The 21,913-nt window shown below is 33.1% G+C and overlaps 1 protein-coding gene across 6 annotated transcripts in view; it reads left to right on the top strand.

Moving 5' to 3' along the window:
- Window positions 1-21,913, top strand: part of MAP3K7 (mitogen-activated protein kinase kinase kinase 7) — a 75,673-nt gene that overhangs the window by 23,632 nt on the left and 30,128 nt on the right. For 2 of the 6 annotated variants that reach the window (XM_074187174.1, XM_074187173.1), the window contains exons 3-12: window positions 636-701; window positions 2,179-2,224; window positions 3,066-3,204; window positions 7,406-7,530; window positions 8,260-8,388; window positions 12,197-12,327; window positions 15,032-15,113; window positions 18,041-18,171; window positions 18,872-19,001; window positions 20,702-20,782. In XM_074187174.1, the coding sequence (XP_074043275.1) occupies window positions 636-701; window positions 2,179-2,224; window positions 3,066-3,204; window positions 7,406-7,530; window positions 8,260-8,388; window positions 12,197-12,327; window positions 15,032-15,113; window positions 18,041-18,171; window positions 18,872-19,001; window positions 20,702-20,782 (1,060 nt within the window). Of the gene's footprint in view, window positions 1-615; window positions 702-2,178; window positions 2,225-3,065; window positions 3,205-7,143; window positions 7,225-7,405; window positions 7,531-8,259; window positions 8,389-12,196; window positions 12,328-15,031; window positions 15,114-18,040; window positions 18,172-18,871; window positions 19,002-20,701; window positions 20,783-21,913 lie in introns of those variants that run through there. The other 4 variants (XM_074187176.1, XM_074187175.1, XM_074187177.1 and 1 more) reach the window with 3 other exon arrangements.

Raw genomic sequence — 21,913 nt, 5'->3', positions numbered from 1 at the left:
CCAAGTAATTCATTTAGTCATTAGAACATCAGAGCATTTCCTGGTTAAAATATTGGAAATAGAATTATAATTGCTGTTCCTTACAGATTAACTACATTGACTGAACTACTTAACCATCTCAAGATTAATAGCAAGCTCCGGCTCCTTATCTTGTTACCCAAGCAGATAGAAATTACTTTTTCTCCCATTACCTGAACTGAGCTGGGGAATGTGAATATATTTTTGTAAATTATTTGTCATTTTTTTCCCTTTAATTCAAAGTAGATTCTTTGGAGAATGAAAATTTTAAATTTACTACTTCAGAGAGAAAATAATGAACTCTAATCTTATTCAGTCATGAAAAAATCCCTAGAATTCAGTAACTGAAAAAGTTTTTTTTCTTTTTAAGCTTATATTTATATAAAATTTCATATTTTATCTGCTAAAAAAGATAGTTATATAATAGTTATGAAGCCTTTCTGTTACTGCATTCTTTTCTTTTAACCTAAATAACCAGTGGATAATTGACTTAGGCATTTGAAAATTTGATGTATTCTGATAGCATATTGTAGTTTGTACTTTCATTTAAGCCATAATTTTTAAATAATTGGATTAAAGATTAATACTTTTTTAAAGGGTTACTTAATTTGTTCCAGCTTCGGCAATTATCCCGTGTAAACCATCCAAATATTGTGAAGTTATATGGAGCCTGTTTAAATCCAGTAAGTATATAACTTTCTCAGTGGATATATTATCTGTAAATAGTAATAAGTTGTTTTGGGGTTTGAAGTTTGCAAAAGTATTTTAACTTCTAGTGGAAAATTTTCTCACTGCAATTTTTTTTTAAATAGGTTTTTTTGATGTTTTTATTTTTGCATCACTGTAATTTCTAATGATTCTCTCTTCCTTCATTTCTGACTATGTATATACAACATTCTGCCTCTCCCCCAAAAAGGAGGGAGATATATTTTATTATCTGATCCCTTAGAACAACTTTGGTCCTTATAGTTAATATATTTCTTTGAAAACAGTTTTTAGGGGCAGCTAGGTGGCACAGTGGATAAAGCACCAGCCCTGGAGTCAAGAGGACCTGGGTTCAAATCTGGTCTCAGACACTTAATAATTACCTAGTTGTGTGGCCTTGGGCAAGCCACTTGACCCCATTTGCCTTGCAAAAGCCTTAAAAAAAAAAGAACGAAAACAGTTTTTAAAAATGGTGATATTTGATAAGTAGTTTTAAAAATCAAAACATTTCCAACTAACATTTGGAAAGAATGCAGATCCTAAGTTGATAAGTTAGAAACTGAATCGGCATATGATTGTAAATGCAAACTCAAGTTGAAATATAGTTAATTATATTCAAACTTTAAAATAAACCAGTAGTTTACTTAAAACAATTTCATTCTGTCAAGCAAATTTCACTTTTGTCCCTTATCCATAGATGTGGTAAACACATCTTTCTTGTTCTACTCTTAGCCATCTTTTCTTTTCTGTAAAATTAGAACATGTTTTTCTACTGCCTTAAGAATTTTTCATCATTGAATTTTATTTGATTTTGTCCTTAAATTAGGAAAAAAAAATTTTGTTTACTATTTCTTCAAGCTAGTTAATTCTGTTTGTTCCCTTCCCACCCAAAAGAATATTAGCTTCTTCGGGGCAGGGAATTTTTTTTTTGTTTTTGCTTTTGTATTCTCTCAGCATCTTGAATATTTCCTAGAATCTAGCATTTTAAAATTGATTTTTTGCATTGAGTTGAATTCTCCACTGAAAAAATAACTGATTTGTTTGTATTTTAAATTAACTTAAGAATAATTTCACTCAGTAAATATTTATTAAGTTCCTGCTGGACACCAGAGTATTAGAACTACAAAGACAAACAACAAAATGATACCTGTTCTAGTGGAGCTAATGTTCTTTTCAGAGTTTAGCCATTCCTAAAGTTCTCTTATTTTGAACCCCGTACAATTCAGATAATTATGAATGTAACTTTACTTTTGGTATTCTGGATAACCTCAGGAAACCTGTGTTTAAAGTTTTCATCCTGCCATAAACTAACAATACCTTAGCCAAGTTAATTTCATTCCATGTCATAATTTCTTCTTCTGTAAAGCGGCTTAAAATAAATATGTGCCTTCAGTGTCAATTTGGGGATTTCTTTTCTGTGTTTCTATCCTGATGTACATCATTTTTCCCCTTTAGGTATGCCTTGTAATGGAATATGCTGAAGGAGGCTCTTTATACAATGGTGAGTATCAAGAATACACCTTTCTTTAAGAAATAAGTTTTTATACAAAATGAAAACAATTTTTGCTTAGAACTCTAAGTAGTTTAAACATAAAGTACTTTGAATGCCATTCAATAATGTTATCATCAAGATATTAAAGGTAATAATTCCTAAAAACTCATAAAAACAATGGTAAATTATTTTTAAAAATACAGGTAATATATGTGATATATGAGAAAAATGGTCATAAAATAATTGTAATCAACATATTTAATCAATTCTTTTTTCACCTTTATTTAGGATTTCTTTCATAATTTAGAAAGAATTTTGTAATTTGAAAAGCACAAAATAAAATAAAGCCTCCAGTTTTTAGTTGTTTCAGTATGTTCAACTTCATGCTTCAATCTTTTCTTAAATTCTTTTTGCGCCCTCTCAAATTTGGGTCTTTTCATTTCCCATCACTACCTGGCTTACCAATAACTGGTATTAATTTTTCTTTAAAAAAGAAAATTTTAGAAATTCAGTTATTTCAAAGAATATTCCAGCCTTAAGAACTCTATTGTTCAATTAGTTCTTGCTTATCTTTTGTGCTAGAATTTGATTACAATCAAATTAGTCTCAGTTTTTTTAATCTTTCTCTGGGAAATATTGGTGAGGGTTTGTATGTATAATTATGTATTTTTATATATGTATGTATGAATATATACTATGTGTGGAATATGATCATAATATAATCATTATTATGTGATTGGTAAATTTTCTGATTAAAATTAGGTGGGGGTAGCCTGGCAGCGATTAATTTTGTGTATATAGTAATAAACAGTAAAGTTATTTCTAGTTTGTGCCTCTTTTTTTTTTTAAGTGCTGCATGGTGCTGAGCCTTTACCATACTACACAGCTGCCCACGCAATGAGCTGGTGTTTACAGTGTTCCCAGGGAGTGGCGTATCTCCATAGTATGCAACCAAAAGCTCTAATTCACAGGGACTTGAAACCACCCAAGTAGGTTCCCATTTCATGATCTTTTGTCAGAAAGTTGATTGCAAGATAAGCTGATATTTTAAAATGTCATTTGTAATGATTTTTTTTAATCTGATAAAGCAGTATAATACAGTGGAAAAAGCACTTGTATCGAAAAGAGTTGTGAAAAAAAGGGGGGGGGGTTAGGTGGTGTAGTGGATAAAGCACTGGCCTTGGAGTCAGGAGTACCTGCTTTCAAATCCGGTCGCAGACACTTAATAATTACCTAGCTGTGTGGCCTTGGGCAAGCCACTTAACCCCATTTGCCTTGCAAAAAACCTTAAAAAAAAAAAAGTAAAAGAAAAAAAGTTGTGTTACGGGCCACTCTAAAACTATTGTGATTGTGAGCAAGACACTGGAGCTCAATTTCCTTACCTATAAAATAGATAATAATGCTTGTATTATCAATTTAACAAAGTTATTAGGAAAAGAGTACTTTGTAATCCTTCTTCTTGCTCCCTTTTCCCCTCCCTCCCCAAAATATGTCCCAGACTTGTGGTTTCTTTGATAGAAGAAATTATCTCTCCCCAAAGCACATTCTGATCATATCACCACTCTACTTAATAAACTCCCAAGGTTCTTTATTACCTCTAGGATTACATACACCTTCTTTTTTTTGGCATTTGAAACTCTTTATTACCTGGTCCCTTCTAGTATTTCTAGTCTTCTTGCACATTGTTTATCATGTACCTACTAACTAGAGAGAGAGTTCTCTTACTGCTTCTGTACCTTTCCACTGACTGTCTCCATACCAGGAATGTTCTCTCTCCTCACCTCTGCCTCTTAGAATCTGTGGTTTCCTTTGAGACCAGCCCCAACCTCCACCTTCTTGAAGCCTTTCCTGATAATCCACTGTTCCCAGCTGCCTGTCTCCCTCACCAAGATCCCTCCCTTCCCAAATGACTTTGGAATCATTTGGTATATACTGTGTATATATTTCTGTCTTTGATCTTGTATTTGTATCTCCATTGCTGAGTAGCTGCGTGGCGCAGTGCGTAGAGTACTGGTCCTGGAGTCAGAAAGACCTGCATTCAAATGTGACCTCAGACACTAGCTGTGTAACTCTGGGCAAGTCACTTAACCACATTTGCCTCAATTTTCTCAGTAAAATGTACTGGAGAAAGAAATGGCAAACATCACTGCAGAATCCTTGCCTAAAAAACTCCAAACTAGATCACAAATTATGAAATGTGATTGAAACAGCAGAACAGTAACAAAATCTCAAGTGTTTAACATAGTGCTTGGCACATAATGGGTACTTACTAAAATTTTATCACTTTATTGATGCAGAACAGATCAGAATTTGCTCTTCAACTTGAATTTTAAACCTTAATGTAATATTAATGTCAGTTGTTATGATCAAAATTGTTAGCATTATGATCATAATTGTTATTATTTTAATCTATCAGCCTACAAAAATAGTCGACCTTTTTAGCCTCACTGGATCTAATTTTTGTATTTTTGAGTCTATTGGTTAACTTTCAGATTTGCTGCATATAAAGGAATTAATTCAATTCATAGTTGATCTAGGTCAGAATTATATTTTGCTTTACTTTATACCTTGGATTGTATTTTTATTTATTTTGTTAAACATTTCCTTATTGCATTTTCATCTGATTAGAGCCACTTGTGACCCAGCCCCCAAAGTTGAGACCTCTGAACTAGATTATCTCTTTTAACCATTCCACATTCCAACCCTTCAATTGTGAGCAGTATTCCCAAGTTGTTAATATGTACTCGTAGCTTTATCTTATCTTTTTGGATTATCTTGTCTTTTATGCAGCCTTTATAGAACTTCTCATATCTAAATGTGTCCCACTGTAATGGTCTTTCAGTTCATAAATTCTTGTTTATATGCTCATAACAGAAGTCTTATTTTATCAATCTTATCATGTTTCATTGTATCCTAACTACTTCTGAATTGGGGGAGTGCATATTTTGTGATTACCATACATCTGGTATCATTATTATTTCCTTACGTTAGTGTTTTTATTTTTGAGCTTTCAGTGTCTTCTTTTAACTGTTTAGCACATTTGTGCTAGGTATAACAACCCTTAAATATTTAAGTTCAAATTTGCATTAGAGAGAATAAATAACCAAATGGATGAAATCAAAGATCATTTAAAAAAAAATTTCAGCTGTGCTCTATTACATATGTATATGATCTTTGATGTGCCATTTTGTTAGAATGCTGAACTACATGTGTGCTGCCTATTAATTTTGTATATAATTATATGTATATGTGCATATACATAGATAGCATATATAAGAATAGACACCTATCTGCCATGAATATATCAACACTATATATTTCTAACAACTAGAAATCATGAATTAGTTATTTGACTAAAGAAAACTTTGAATATGTATATGTCCCATGTACATACATATGTCCCATGTACATACATATGTTCATGTATATAAATAGTATGGATAAAAAAACAAATTATATAAAAAAAACTAAGTTTAAGTTTCTGACAATCCATTAGTTGAATTACTAGCCCAGACACAGTTTATTTTTCTTCATCACTTATAACCTATTGTTCCTTTTTTTATAAAAGAAAGATTTTATTTATTTTGAATTTTACAATTTCCTCCCCAATCTTGCTTCCCTCCCCCCCACCCCCCAGAGAAGACAGTCAGACACAGTCTTTTTGACATTTCCATATCTACATCTAGTGAACTGTTCTCCAAAGTTGACAACATAGGTATTAGGCATGCTGATCCAACATTTGCTATGAGAGGCTACTTATTTTTCAAGTTGTCTTAATTAAATTTAACTATAAATTCTAATTGATCTGCCTAATCAGCATTAAGTTATATTATTTCACATGAGAGGTTAATTAAAACTGGTAATTAAAGGAAATGTTCTGATATGTTCTTATTAAAGTCTAAACTGCTGTGCAAAAGACTTATTTTACTACTAATTCATTTTTCTCTTAATTGGCAGAGTCAGAGAATTGTTTCTAGGTAAGAAAACGTTATTTGATAGTGATAGTTCTGACAGTGTAATAGTTGTGCAGCCTAGAGTCTAAAGGTCAGAGAGTTACTGAGTTGGCATTTCATTTAATCATTTTAACCATACTTGGTTTAGAGGTTTTTTTTCTTTTCTTTTTATCCTCTTTTATAAAATGATAATGTTTAGTTGCAACCATCTTAGCTTTGACATTTACTTAATAATTTATTCAAAAGAAGATTCCTTTTACTAACTCTAAGTAAAACAAATAAATGCTTCTTCTTTCCTTTGATGTACAGGAACTAAATTGAAAATATCATTGACTTTCAGCATTGCAGAAAGCTGTTCAGATTTAATCTGTAAACCTGACTTTTCATAAGAAAAAACAAGTGCCTTAGAAAATTATGGCACTGATTTTATGGACACCAAGTTTATACTTCCTCAGTTACAGTTATATCTTATATCTATAAGACAACTATATATCTATACTTAAAACTTGGGAAACAAGTGATGATAAAAAAAGTACAAAAACTTTGACATTATGAATAAAGAAGCATTATATCACAGATATAGAATATCGTCAATGACTCACACTTTGACTAGTTAATGATTTAAAGTGGTTTGTTGTTTACTTCTAGTCTATAATTGCAAATAAAAAGAAACACTTTGTATTTAAATGTTTTTATTGTTTTAAAGTATTTGAGTTTTCATTCATGTCATAATTCACAGGAATAACTAAAAAAGATAAATTACGTGGTTTTTCTAATTTTTTAAAGACCTCAGTCTTTGTTAATGAGACCTACAAAAATGAAATATAAACAGTGGTTTACATAAAAGGGAGGAGATAGTGATACTATTTAACTTCTTTACCCAACTTTCCTTTTAGCTATTACCACCTTTATTTGCTGAAAATCTTAAAAGCACCTAATTTTATTTATTTATTTATTTATTTTGCCAGATAGATACAGTCAGTAACCATATTGTGATAAAGGTTATGAGAGAATGACTTATAGGAAGTGTGGGTCTGGGAATTCTACTGAATAGAGGTAAGATGGAAATAAGTTAATTTTGTACTATCCTTTAATCAAGTTCTGGTGCCATATAGAAATAAAGTGATTACCTATTAACTCTACAAAAGTTGAATAGTAAGTCTTTGTTAATTCTACCAGTGACATTTGTTAACCATTTAGAATTACATTGGTCTTACAACAATTGTTGTTTTAACAGCTTACTGCTGGTGGCTGGGGGGACAGTTCTAAAAATCTGTGATTTTGGTACTGCCTGTGACATTCAGACACATATGACCAACAATAAGGGCAGTGCTGCTTGGATGGCGCCTGAAGTTTTTGAAGGTAAAAATGATGCTAGTTTATGATGATCTAATTCTTCTGTTTGATCAAAAAATGATTTTTTTAAGTTCAGAAATCATTTATATGTTCTTAACAGTAAAGTATAAATCTCAAATGTAAATATAATCTTAGGTTCTACATCCCCAAAGCAAGATTTGCATCATTTGTATCTTCTTCCATACACTCAAGTATATACTTAAGAAATTGATTTTAGTACTAAAAATTTAAGAGAGTATGATGCAGAAAGAATTCAGAGTAATTGAACAAAAGTATATTTGAGAAGACTACAAATAGCAGTATTGGACTTAAAGGAAATGCTTATATTGCCTTTAACTTTCTATTACATTTCTATTTGCTACAGATTCTTGGTGATTTTAATTTTACACTGTGCTTCTGTTCAGACAGAGGGCTATTTTAAATCATTTCAATGAAGCCTTTTTTTCAACTATAAACATTATTCCTTTAGGAAATTAGAACTGTAACTAGATTAATTTCAGTTTAATGATTGACTTAAACAGCATTTCCCTGTTTTATTTTGTTTACAAAATGCTTTAATGAATTTGGTACATTTCTAAAGAATCACTTTAACAACCTGAAAAAATTAAGGAACCCAACAAAGAATGGTTTCGCAATCTATATATCAAGTTGTTCTTTACAACTTTTTAAAAGGTAATTATTTTATTCAGTGTTGTGGAGAAAAGCCATCAGATTATAACTACTTTTTTTTTCCAGGTAGCAATTACAGTGAAAAATGCGATGTCTTCAGTTGGGGTATTATCCTTTGGGAAGTGATAACCCGACGGAAACCTTTTGATGAGATTGGTGGTCCTGCTTTCCGTATAATGTGGGCTGTTCATAATGGTGAGTAGAAGGAGAAAAAAGTATATACATACATGCATGTGTGTGTGTTGTGTGCTTGTTTTTGTGTGTGGGTGTGTGTATGTATATGTGTGTTTTGCACTTCTGTGTAATAAAGTTATCCTTTTTTTCCCCCATAAGAATTTTCAATATTTGTGGCAAATTAATTATCTCATTTTAACAGATTCCTTGGGAGATCAGAACAAATATTTCCCAAAAGAATTGCAAACTATTAACAATCATATGAGAGATTCCTCCAGGTAACTAATGATAAGAGATATGTGAATCAGAAGAATTCTGGAGTTTTACCTCACACATCCAGAAATATGACAAAGCTGACAAAAGGTAGAAAATGTCAGTGGAAAAAGATAACACACTAATGGTGGAACTGTGAATTATTGTAATCATTTTAGAAAGCCAATTTTGGAATTATGCAAATAGAGTGACTAAAAACAAGACCCAAAAATAACACAATGAAATATATATACTCCAAGTTCATTAATTTTAAGTCTCCACTTACAGGAAAATATTTATATAACAGCACTTCTTGTGATATCCAAAAACTGGAAACATAAGTAGACACCCATCAATTGAGGAATGGATGAACAAATAAGATGAATTTAATAGAAGACTACCATAGTTTAAGAAACAGCAAATGTGATGAATTCAGAGGAGCATGGAAAGACTTAAATGAACTGATACAACATGAAATAAGCAGAGCTAAGAAAGCAATTTACATAAAGAGAACACAATGTAAATGGGGAAAAGAATAAAAAAAATAGAAGATTTTTAAAATTACAAAGAACAAACATATCTCTAAGAAGAGATAGCTTCCCCTCTGCTCCTTTTTAGAGGTGGGAGGTTCATAGCATACAATGATTGCCTGAATTATTTTCGATTTCTTGATCAGAGTTGCTGCTTTTTTTCTTTATTTGTTTTTCCAACAATATGCAACAATAGTTTTCACCATTTTTTGCAAGGTTTTGAGTTTTACATTTTTCCCTCCCCCATAAGAAAGCAATCTAATATAGACCTTCCATGTGTAGTTATGCTAAACAAATTCATCTTGTGAAAGATGAATCAAATCCAAATGGAAAGGAAAAACATTAGAACAAGAAGACATAATACATAAGACAACTTTTAAAAAATGAAGATTTTAAGCCTTGATTCACATTTAAACTCTACAAGTTCTTCTCTGGATATAGATGATATTTTCCTTCACAAATCTTTTTGAATTGGTTTTGAATATTGTACTACTGAAATGAGTTGATTGTACCCAGTGTTGTTGTTTGTATATATATTATGTTCTTCAGGTTCTGCTCATTTCACTCAGCATGAGTTTATGTAAGTTCTTCCAGGCTTTTCTGAAATCCCATCCCTCATGATTTCTCATAGAACAATAGTATTCCATCACATTCATATGCTATAATTTGTTCAGCCATTCCCCAATTAATGGACATCCCCTCAATTTCCAATTCTTTGACACCATGAAAAGAGCTGCTCTGTGGATTTTTTACCCTTTTTCTTGATCTCTTTGGGATACAGACCTAATAATGGTATTGCTGGATCAAAGGATATGCATGCATAGTTTTATAGCCCTTTGGGCATAATTCCAGATTGCTCTTCAGAAAGGTTCGATAAGTTCACAACTCTATCAACAATGCATTAGTATCTCAGTTTTCCCACTTTCCCTCCAGCATTGATCATTTTCTATTTTGGTCTTACTGGCCAATCCTATTGGTGTGAGGTGGTTCCCCAGAGTTATTTTAATTTACAGTTCCCTAATCAGTTATGATTTAGGACAATTTTTCATATGACTACAAATAGCTTTAATTTCTTCATCTGAGAATTGCCTTTCCATATCCTTTGACCATTTATCAAATGGGGAATAACTTGTTTTCATATAAATTTTACTGTTCTCTATATATTTTATAAATTTGTTATTTATCAGAAACAATAGTTGTTAAAAAACTGTTTCCCAATTTAATGTATTCCTTTTATTCTTGGCTGCATTGGTTTTGTTTGTGCAAAAAAACTTTTCAATTTAATGTAATCAAAATTATCTATTTTGTCTTTTATAATGTTCTCTATCTCTTCTTTGGTCATTAACTGCCCCCTTTCCCATAGACATGACAGATAAACTATTGTTTGTTCTCCTGATACTGTATCCATTTTGCCCTTATCTTGGTATTGGGGGTGGTTTTTTCTTTCTTTTAAAAATATTTTTTGTTATGTGCAATGGTTCTCAGAGTGGGTTGGGAGGGGGAATACATGAAAAAGTTTAGTTAATTATTTTAAAAGAATAAATCCTTTGTGAGTCTAATATGAAATCATTTAAAGCAACAAGAAGTTAAAGAATGTACTTTTCTGTATAGATTTTCAACGCGTTTGGTAAGAATAAAAGGTCCAGGGGGTGGCTAGGTGGCATAATGGATAGAGCACCGGCCCTAGAATCATGAGTTCCTGAGTTCAACTCTGGCCTCAGATACTTCACAATTACCTGTGTGGCCTTGGGCAAGCCACTTAACTCCATTTCCTTGCAAAAACCTTAAAAAAAAAAAAAAGAATTAAAAATCCAGTTTAAAGAAGTCATCATTTTAGCTATAAATGAAGGACTTCTACCTACTTCTCTTAAATTACATGTACCATATATATACTGACCTAGTCCCTATTATTCTTTTTATTTCTTTACAGTCAGTTTATTGAGATTTCTTCTCTCCAGCAAAAGAATGTGAATTGTTTTTTGACCTCCCAACACACAACTCTGTCCCTTTTTCTCATCTTTTCCCAGGGCAGTTGAATTGGTAGAGGAACAGGGTCAAATCCTATTATCCTTCTCTGATTCCTTCCCCGTCACTGCCAATGTTCTTCCCTCCCCTACATCCATTTTGCTTTCCCTCCAACCCCATTTCATTTCACAACTAAGAAAACTGAGATCCAGAGAAAGTAGGTGACTTGCCTGAAGTTACATGAGGAGCACTAGTAGTAAGCATCAGAGGAAGGTGCTTTGACTGACTTCAGAATCACTTCTTTCAGCCTCCATCAATAAGATTTATGCTACAATCTCACATGAAATTCCAGGAGAAGCTGATCCAGGTTTGCCTCAGAAATAAATGTAGGTGAATCTTCAGTCTCTTTAGAGACAATGACTCATCATTAACACCTCCTTGTAGTTTTTTTCTAAGATATTTCAAGTTGGGAAGAAAAGAGAAAGTAAATCTTGCATAGGAGGGAAGTATCTTTCCTATCTATTGTTCCTTTTGTTTTTAATAGTAAAATCTTTAGATAATGGCTCACATGTTGTATGCTTATGTAGTTGCATTTCATTCTCCAGTAGAGAATTGGAAAAAATAGATAATGACAGGAAATGGAAAATAGCTTGATCTGGTCTGCTCTTAGAAGAAAAAAGGATAATGAGAGAGAGCCAATTGAAACTGTTTGACAGACCCCTCTTGTCCTTAATTATGTCTTATCTCTACCCTTTTGGATCACCCTGCCTCCACTCTCATCCCCTAGCTCCTTATAACCTACGCTTTCCTATTAGCCACTCTGACACAAACCATAAACAATCAAGGAGATATTACTACCAAATATCCTAAATTGGAATTTTATATGTATTTTCTCATAAAAAAGTCACACCTAATGAATTAGAGTCTAAGGTACTTGAAACTAGAGTCTAAGGTACTTGAAACATAAAATTATGCATTAAGTACAGATGTCTTTTTTTAACTTAACTGTTTAAATTGTTACTTCTTTAAACATTCAGAATTGGAACTAATGTAAGTGTTTATTTTTTTCTCTAATTTTATAGGTACTCGACCCCCATTGATCAAAAATTTGCCCAAGCCTATTGAAAGCTTAATGACTAGATGCTGGTCAAAGGATCCTTCACAACGACCTTCCATGGAGGAAATTGTGAAAATAATGACTCACTTGATGCGGGTATAGCTCTTTTGAGGGATTTGGGTTTTGAGGTTTGGAAAAATTTCACTTATATGAGATTACAATTAATTCTTTAAATTTAAGGGAGTTATAGCTTATTGATCACTTGATTAAGACTCAGGAGGTCCAAGGTTTGTTTCTGTCTTTGTTATTAATGAACTATGTGATGTTGAACAAGTCATTTTTGGGACTTCAATTTCTGATCTTCAGTGTCCTCACCTTGATGTGAAAAAGGCTCTTACCCCTTCTAATTCTAATTTTCTATAATTCAAATATGTCTTTGATAAGTCAGTTTAAATTATTTTTAGTATTTTAATTTATTTTGAACAATTATTCCTCTTCATCCAAGAAATGGATATTTATATTTTCAGTGAAGATTTCTTTATATTTTATTTCTTTCATTTTAGAAATACATTTAGACATTTCCTCTCTGGTTTTGAGTGGGATTTTTGAGTACTGTTTTATTTGAAGGTGTGGGGCGTTTTCTAAATGATGATGAGGTTAAAAATTTTTCAGTCAGAATTTAATTAATTCCTTTCATCAGGCTCATTCCCCGTCATAAAAATTGATAGTTTTAAAAGACATTCACATCATAATTCAGCGGCTGGAATGATAGTCTTAGAATCAGGAAACCTTTGAATTGTGCCTTGTATACATTTAATAATTCTATAACTGTGACAGAGTCACCTAACTCCTTTTATTTTCTCTTTACAAATGAAGAGAGTAAAGCATGCTGTCCATGTCACATAGGTTGATGAAACCACCATCTAAATGTATCTTTTTATTGGTCTTTTTTATAATCATCAATTTTTTTAATCATTTTGGTACATTACATAGTTATTTTCCTTCTCCATATTTTTATTTTTCTTTAATTTATTTACACATTACTAAAATATTCTTGTTTAAGAGGAAACATAATACCCCTCCTCCACAAAAATATAAAACCTCATGAGAAATAAAGTAAAAGAAAGAGAGAAAAAAATGTGTTCTGATACCCTCATCTCTGTCTTAGGTGGATCATTTTCTTAATCATAAGTCCATCATAGTAGTTATTTCCATATTTTTCCACAGTTGCTGTTGCTGATTGTAATTCCTTCCATCCATCCCTCCCCACTACTATCTATTATATTTTCTCTCTCCTTTCACTCTGCCCCATTTCAAAAATGCTGTGGGGCAGCCAAGTGGCACAGCAGACAGAGCACAGTCCCTGGGGTCAAGAGACCCCAAGCCATGGCCTTTTTTTTTATTTAAGGCATTGGGATTAAGTGACTTGCCCAAGGTCACACAGCTAGGCAATTATTAAGTGTCTGAGGCCAGATTTGAACTCAGGTACTCCTGACTTCAGGGCCAGTGTGCTATCCACTGAGCCACCTAGCTGCCCCCTATTGCCTTTATTTTTAAAAGATAATGTTTATGTTAAAGTATCTGAGTTCTCAGGAGTGGTTTTTGTATTGTGAAAAGTCAGATGAACCATTTGAAAATGGATTTAGATAGGTTTAGCTGCAATGATTTAAGATAACTAGTTGTGTCTAAGTAATGTTGAAGCAAACATCATTTGGATCATTTCAGTTAAGTAGACATTCTTATGAAGATAATTAAACTAATTGATGCAACTGATGCATCTGTAGTTAGTTAATCAACAAATCTGAAACCAATTCTGTAGATATAGAATCAAAAGATGTGATCCTTATCCTCAAGAAACTTAATGGTTGTGGGTTTTCTTGGATTTGTGTCAAGTAACTTTCTTGGTTAGTTTGGCAAAAAAAAAAAATTTCCTGATTACTCATTTTTCTTTTTCAGTCTGTATGCTCTAAGACTTTTAGTTTAGAGTGTGTGTGTGTTTGTGTGTGTGTGTATTCACATACATATATACATAACTGGAGGTGAGCCTAATCAAAATGATCATACTGGATCTTGTGGATGTTTAAAAAGATTATTTCTGAGAATTATTGAGATTACCAATTCTCAGTAGTCTTAATTGCTTGACCTTAGCAGTTATTTCAACATTTGGCTATCATTGATGCAAATACATTATATTTTTATAATTTTTTTATTTAAATTTCCTTTTAAAAATGTTGGTAGCTCTGTAGCTGACTCTGTGATTTTTCTGACTCCACTGATGTAAACCAGTCCCTTCTTCACCTTCTCTATAGTATGGTTTTTGTAGATGTCCTTCAGTAACTACTCTATAGTGGATCTAACATGGAGATAGCCTTACTGTCATTTTCTTAATATTTCTAGGATACCAATAAACATTTATTAGTGCCAAAATGGACAACTTTTAGTGCAAAGAAAAAGAATATTTTAATGCAATTTAAGAAATAATTTTAAAATGAATATATTCTTTATGTTTTGGTTATAAAAGTTGTTATGATCTATCTTTGAATCAAAAGAAATATTTATCTTCCTGTGTTAGTGTTTTAATTCCTTCAGAATATTGATAACTTAGTAACTGTATTTACTAAGGTATATCATCCATGTTGAGATGTAAACTATATATATAAGAAATGATAAACATCTAAGGCCCCAGCTCTGTCTCAATTTTATGGGGGAATATAGCATTGAGATTGCTGTTGGGAAATAATCAAGAAGCTTTCTACATATTGGACAAGTACTTAATAATTAGTTCTTAAATTAATAAATTCCAGCAGCCTTTGATTTGTATTTCCGGTCAAGTCAAATTATAATTTACGTTTTTATACAGTACTTTCCAGGAGCAGATGAGCCATTACAATATCCTTGTCAGTATTCAGATGAAGGACAAAGTAACTCTGCCACAAGCACAGGTATGTGGAGAAATTAAAACAGTAATAGCATCCTTTTCTCTAAATCAATGAAATTATCATCAACAAGCAACAGATTGACATTTAGATTTGCATTTATTTTTCTTCGTTTCATATGATAGAATGCAATTTTAGTTTCCAGGTGCATCAGTCAGTGTCACAGTATCCAGACTAAAAAGGTGCTGTAGACCATAAAGAACTGCTAATAAGTTTGAATTCTCACATGATTATTTGTAAATGAGTTGAATATCATTTTGGTGTTGGCTTTTTCTTTTTCTTTTTTTTGCATTTTATAAGGGGGGAAAAGCTAAACTGACTCACTTCTATGCATGCTTAGTTGGAAAGCTGAAGTTTAGTCAAGTGTTCCTCTTTAAGGTTCCCAAATCTTGTATTAAAATAAATGATGATGGTAGCTATATTTTATGGTCACCAAAAAAAGTATCATAAACCTAACAAAAACTGCTTCACAAAATTTAGTTTTGCAATTTGTAAAAATTTCAAATTGCAAAGTTAAGTTAAAATTACAACTTAGGAAATATTTCTTTGCTGAGAATGTTGGCTTTTTACTTCATTTTTTTCGATTATAGGTACTAGGCTTTACAGAGCAACTACAGCATATGAGGAAAGTTAGAAAGTACAGATATCTTGTATATTAAAAGATTTTTCTGAAGTAATAACAAGGAAAAAAATTGCTCAGGGGTCCCTGGGAATTTATTTCTCCTAACTCAGAGCTACAAGATGTTCAGGATCCTCAAGCCAAGGCAGAAAGTTATAATTTCTTAAAGTCACATGAATTTAGATTCCTTTTCCTCTTCTTTTACTCTAATTTACATCCACTTGGCTGGACTATAAAATAAAGTCTTGAAGAATTTTCCCAGCTTCTAGTATCATTTTAATCTAGTCAAACTGCCAATATAATTTTAATATACAATTTTCCCAACTCAAACCACCTTTGAATGTATAAAAACTTCCCCATCTTAAATATCTTCATTCACTGTTGCCCATAGGATAAAACAGTCTCCGTAAACTGGTACATCTTCCACAAATTGAATGCCTCTTACCCTGCCCCTCTTATTCCCCCCATCCCTTCCATTCCCTCCCCCCCCCCCACCTTTGTATATATTGTCTGCCAAACCTGAAACATGCTGCCTCATCACATCTACTTCTTGAAATCCTTCTCTTCTCTTCTTTCTCGGCTCAATGCTTTAGAAGCTTGATCATGAATTGAGATTTGAAGTTACCTGCAAAAAGCCTGAGAGAGGAAAGCATTCTAAGACTACAGGACACCATTTATATGGGAGGAGGAGATGAAATTTCATGTGTGGAAAGTATCAGGCAGATCAGTTTGGAAGGAATACAGACCATGTGAAGGGGAGAAATCTGAAATTTGTAGAAAGCATAGACTGGAATCAGATTGTGAAGAGTTGTAAATACTGAGCTGAGGGATTTATATTCTATCTAGAGGCAATAGGGAGCTCCTGAAGCATCTGGAGTAGGTCAGACCTGAGTTTTAAGAATGTTATGTTGGCATCTTTATAAAAGATAAATGAGGAGGGTTGGAGACTAAAAACAGAGAATTCAGTTAGGCAGCCATTACAGTATTTCAGATAGGAGCTGATGAGATTCTTTCAGGGTAAGAGAAAGAAACATTATTGTGGAGGAAGAATTATACCAAGGCTTCTCATACATTGGGCAAGGGAGAATGTGGAGTCAAGGACTGTCAACCAAGATGGTGAACCTGGGTTCCTAGAAAGATGTCCTCCCCCCCCCCCCCCCAGAAATAGGCATAAAGGAAGACAAGGCTTAAGGGATAAAGAAATTGAGCTCTCTTGTGGACTTGCTAAATTCAAAATTCCTCTAGCACATCCAAATAGAACTGTCCAGCAGAGAGTCAGTGCTGCAGGGACTAAAGCTTCTCAGGAGAGTGGTGAGGAAGGTAGAAATCTAGAAGAGCCCAGGTCCCTGTATATGCACAGAGAAAATAGGACTTGGATGACAATTGAAGCAGCAGAAACTGAAAAGGAGCAGCCAGGCTGTAGAGAGATAGGAGCCAGCAGAGGAGGGAGTACTCAGCAGTGTCAGATGTGGCAGAGTCAAGGAAGAGGATGATTAACAAAAGACATTTCTTTTTAGATGATCTGAAGTAACCAAAGCCCTCCCATTCCCACTTCAACTTGTTCTTATGGTTATTCACATGAGTGTACCTTCTTAATTAAATACAGTAAATCTGATGGAGGAAGACAAAGGGGGAAACCTCAGCAGAGGGAATGCAAAGGAATTAAGGGGACTTAAAAAAAGACTTTCAGTAGAAAATGGGATTTTATCAGGGACTTGAAGGGATGGCCAGATATGGGGAGGAAGATCATTCCAAGCATGGTGGGGCTGGGCAGCATAGTTAGTGAAGTTGCCTGGAGTTGGGAAATGGAATGTCTTGTAGAAATAATTAGGAAGCTAGTGGAATTGGATTGCAAATTACATAAGGAAACATTAGAAGCAGGTTTCGGGGCAGCTAGGTGGCATAGTGGATAAAGCACTGGCCTTGGAGTCAGGAGTACCTGGTTTCAAATCCGGTCTCAGACACTTAAGAATTACCTAGCTGTGTGGCCTTGGGCAAGCCACTTAATTCCATTTGCCTTGCAAAATCCTTAAAAAAAAAAAGAAGAAGAAGAAGAAGAAGCAGGTTTCAGTATAAGAAGTTTGGAAAAGTTGGGGGAAAGAGAGTAGTTGTGAAGGCCTTTGAGTGCCACAAGATTTTATATATGATTCTGAAAGTAATAGCAGTGTGCAGATGTTCTTAATAGTATTTTATTACTATTAAAAAAAATTACACTACTACTACATCAATATATTGCTTTAAGGTTTACACACTTTTCCTCATATTATATTTATTATTTTAAATTAAATTTTTTTAAACAATTTTGCTTTTATAGGTTCATTCATGGACATTACTTCTACAAATACCAGTAACAAGAGTGACACTAATATGGAACAGATTCCAGCAACAAATGATACCATTAAGCGTTTAGAATCAAAATTGTTGAAAAACCAAGCCAAACAACAGGTTTGTTCAGTGAAAAATTATATTTCCATAGTATCATTACTAGAAACACTTCTACATAAAGAGAATAATTTTTCAGGATGTTGTATCTTTTGTTTACATTTTCTTCCCCTGTTGTTTTGTGCAGTATTCATTATTTTCCATTATATAATTCTCTGTCCTCTTATTACAGCTAGATCAACCTGGATGGCCTAATTGTAAAATTATTTTTTCATTTCTTTTTTTTATAATGGTTATCTATTTGAAATTATTTCAACAATCAATTTTATCCATGTGCCTTAAGGCATTTTAGCAAAGGTCAGTTAAGAAATGAAGGACAATTATATCCTAGAAGTAAAAGGACTGCCTTCCTGAATATTTCCAGTATCGTAAAATTATCCAGTCTTCCTTGGTTTTCTAGAAGAGATAGTCCTGAGGGGGCAGCTAGGTGGCTCAGTGGATAGAGCACCGGCCCTAGAGTCAGGAGTACCTGAGTTCAAATCCAGCCTCAGACACTTAATAATTACCTAGCTATGTGGCCTTGGGCAAGCCACTTAACCCCATTTGCCTTACCCAAAAAAAAACCTAAAGAGAGAGAGAGAGAGAGATAGTCCTGAAAAAGAATCCCATTAGCAACCTCCTCCTTCCAGATTGTCCCCTGAAAGAGACTTCATCAGAAATTTTCAAAGCATCAGTTACTCAAACAGTTCTAAAATTTTAACAGAGCGATTCTGGGCGTTTAAGCTTGGGAGCATCTCGAGGGAGCAGTGTGGAAAGCTTGCCACCATCATCAGAGGGCAAAAGGATGAGTGCTGACATGTCTGAAATAGAAGCAAGAATAGCTGCTACCACAGGTAAAAAAGGAAATGCAAGTATCTGAGGCAGAGAACTATAGCAAGTACATTATCAAGTGAATAAGTTTTCAAATATATTTAAACAGGTTATTTTTTTTAGTGATAATGGTTTGTGTTTTCTCAGTATTTGGTGTTTGGTGGTGGTTGTTGATGTGTGTTTTTTTCTTTTTTATCTTAAGACAAAAAAGAAGTTGGGTTGACAATATACTTTCTAAGTTTTTATCAGTTATTTGAGGATATATTTGTTACAAAGATTAATTTGAAGATAAATATGTTCCTTCAAGTTCAGTGGGAAAAATGGAAATACTTTCATTTACTTTAAATTATTGTTTATATATGTCTTTATCAAGTATTATTCAATTCATATTTGAACTGAAAAAACTATTAGAAAAAATCAAAATTCTTGCCAAAGATTAACATATCTCTACCAATAGATTGTAAATGATGTGATTTATGAAGGTTATTTCCTACTCAATGACAAAATATTTTGTTTTAAGTTTGGCAGTAAACTATGTTCTGAAGCCCAAGATTAGATAGTCCTCCCTGACTGCTGTTTCCCATGTGAGCATGAATAATTAAATTAACTGTGTTATTTTTCATTCAGAGAAGTATTCAGTAGTTTTTTTAATTGGATTCTTAAAGAAAATAGTTTTATTTGTACTGATTTGGTTTTGTCTTTCACATTCTTAAAATGTTTCATCATGAAATATAGCAGATTGGAAATTAAAGGATACATGCTTATTTAATATAATGGAGTTACAATGAAATCTATACCTTTTTCCTAGCCAAGTTATAAGTTACTTTTACATATACATACATACATTCATACATATATGTATGTACATAAATACCTAGATATTTAGATATTAGCCTTCTGAAGAAAGGTAAATGGTTTCCCCATAATACCAATCAGAAAAAAATATCCTGGACTTTGGGGTTGTTTTTTTTTTTTGGTTTGGTTTGGGGTTTCTTTTTTCTGAAACAACTTGCTATGAGGGTGAGTAAACCAGTCAATAGTCAAAGCTGGCCCTATCAATCAAGGGCAGACAGGCTGACACATTGAAGACAGTATGCTTTGTCTTTGAAGTGAATTGCACTTTAGTGTGTGCTTTTGAAACTATTACAAATCTACTTATATGTGTTTTAATACAAGGTCCACTTTTACCTAAGAACAAGTTTGTGTGATTATAAGGGTTTTTATGAAAGGTTAGAAATAATTTGTCTTTTTTTCAGTTATATTTAGTTTCATTCTACAGGACAACTGATGGGCATGGTCAAGAAAAGAAGCATCTGCTTTTAATATATTCATATATTTTCATATTTTGTGTAATTAGAATACTACTATCACTCTAGTATCTCATATAATGCTAAATAGGCAGGTTCCTTCCCGCCCACAGACACTTTTAGGAATTACCCTCCTCGTTGCCATGCAGCTTTGTCCATCTTTGTCTGTCTTTGTTTTGTTTTTATTCTGCCTCAATTCAAACTAATGTGTCTGAAGTGTTGTATTGGTAGTGTGGTTTGCTTTTAATCTCTGCTTTTCTTTTGTAAGCATGGATGAAAAGTTAGATAGTGCTGCATGTAGTTTTGCATGGTGTTAACATAACTATAGCAAAAATATTCTGTTTTTGTAGTTAATCATTCTGTATGTTACTATTTGTAGTGGTTTGCATGTGTATTGTATATGTGTGTTTTTGCAGCCTGTTCCAAGCCTAAACGGGGCCATCGTAAAACTGCTTCATTTGGCAACATTCTGGATGTCCCTGAGATCGTCATATCAGGTATCACAGACCACATGAGCTGGTCTAATAACTAAGAAGCTGAAATAATGACCTACCGTATTAAAATAAACAAAAATAAATACTTTTTGCTCCAATTTTTAGAGACCATGCAAATAACTACTTAAGGCAAAGATGCCTTCCATGAAGTGATCTAGTTGGCCAGCAGAAACATTATCAGAGTGTTGAGCTTGAAAAATGACTCAGATTCAGAATATAATTTAAAAAGCCAACATTTTCTATGAGGGGAGAGCATGACTGCTGGAATTGATAGAATTCCTCTCATCTTGAATTTGGATAATGTGTTTGCTAAATTAGAAGGATGTCTGTCTTCTTAGTGCCTGACAGAAAGAGGCAATGACTTTTAATTCTCTTACTCCCAATTCCTAGGTCCTCTTCTTCAGTGTATTTCTTTTTGCCCTCACTACCAGCTTAACATTTTGCCTCTTTCTGTAGGTAGCAACTGAAATATGGAGTTCAGAGGAGGAAAGGGGATTTCATAATTGTTTTTTGCTTCATTTGGAAAACAAAAGCAATGTGGAACTCCAAAATTCAATGTTTTGCTGGATATGTTACTAAAAAAAAGAAGTCTTACCTACCAAGAATATAGTTCTGATTCTTTACTATTATCAGAATAATTATTTAAATTGGAAGATAGTTTGTGGTTTTTGCACCTAATTCACACATGGTATTGTACAGTCTTAGACTGGTTTGGGGTTTGTTTGTTTTTGTATTTTACCCTTTATTAAATGAATGTAAAACATTATTCTTTGAAAGCAGAATACTATTTCATTTACACTATATTTAGTTGACTGTCCCTCTCTCAATTCCTGATCTTAAAGAGATTGTTTGTAGGAATTTTTTCCCCTTTGCATTATTTGTTTTCTTGGGAACTGTTTTATTTATCAGAATCAAAAGGAACTTCTCTCTGGATTTAGACCAGCAATTAATGATACTGAGATGAAACATTAAAATTTTTAACTTCGGGGCAGCTAGGTGGTGTAGTGGATAAAGCACCAGCCTTGGAGTCAGGAGTACCTGGTTTCAAATCCGGTCTCAGACACTTAATAATTACCTAGCTGTGTGGCCTTGGGCAAGCCACTTAACCCCGTTTGCCTTACAAAAACCTAAAAA

The sequence above is a fragment of the Macrotis lagotis genome, chromosome 5 (genome assembly GCF_037893015.1).
Source record: "Macrotis lagotis isolate mMagLag1 chromosome 5, bilby.v1.9.chrom.fasta, whole genome shotgun sequence".
Lineage (NCBI taxonomy): Eukaryota > Metazoa > Chordata > Mammalia > Peramelemorphia > Peramelidae > Macrotis > Macrotis lagotis.
This window is presented reverse-complemented; position numbering and strand designations above follow the sequence as displayed.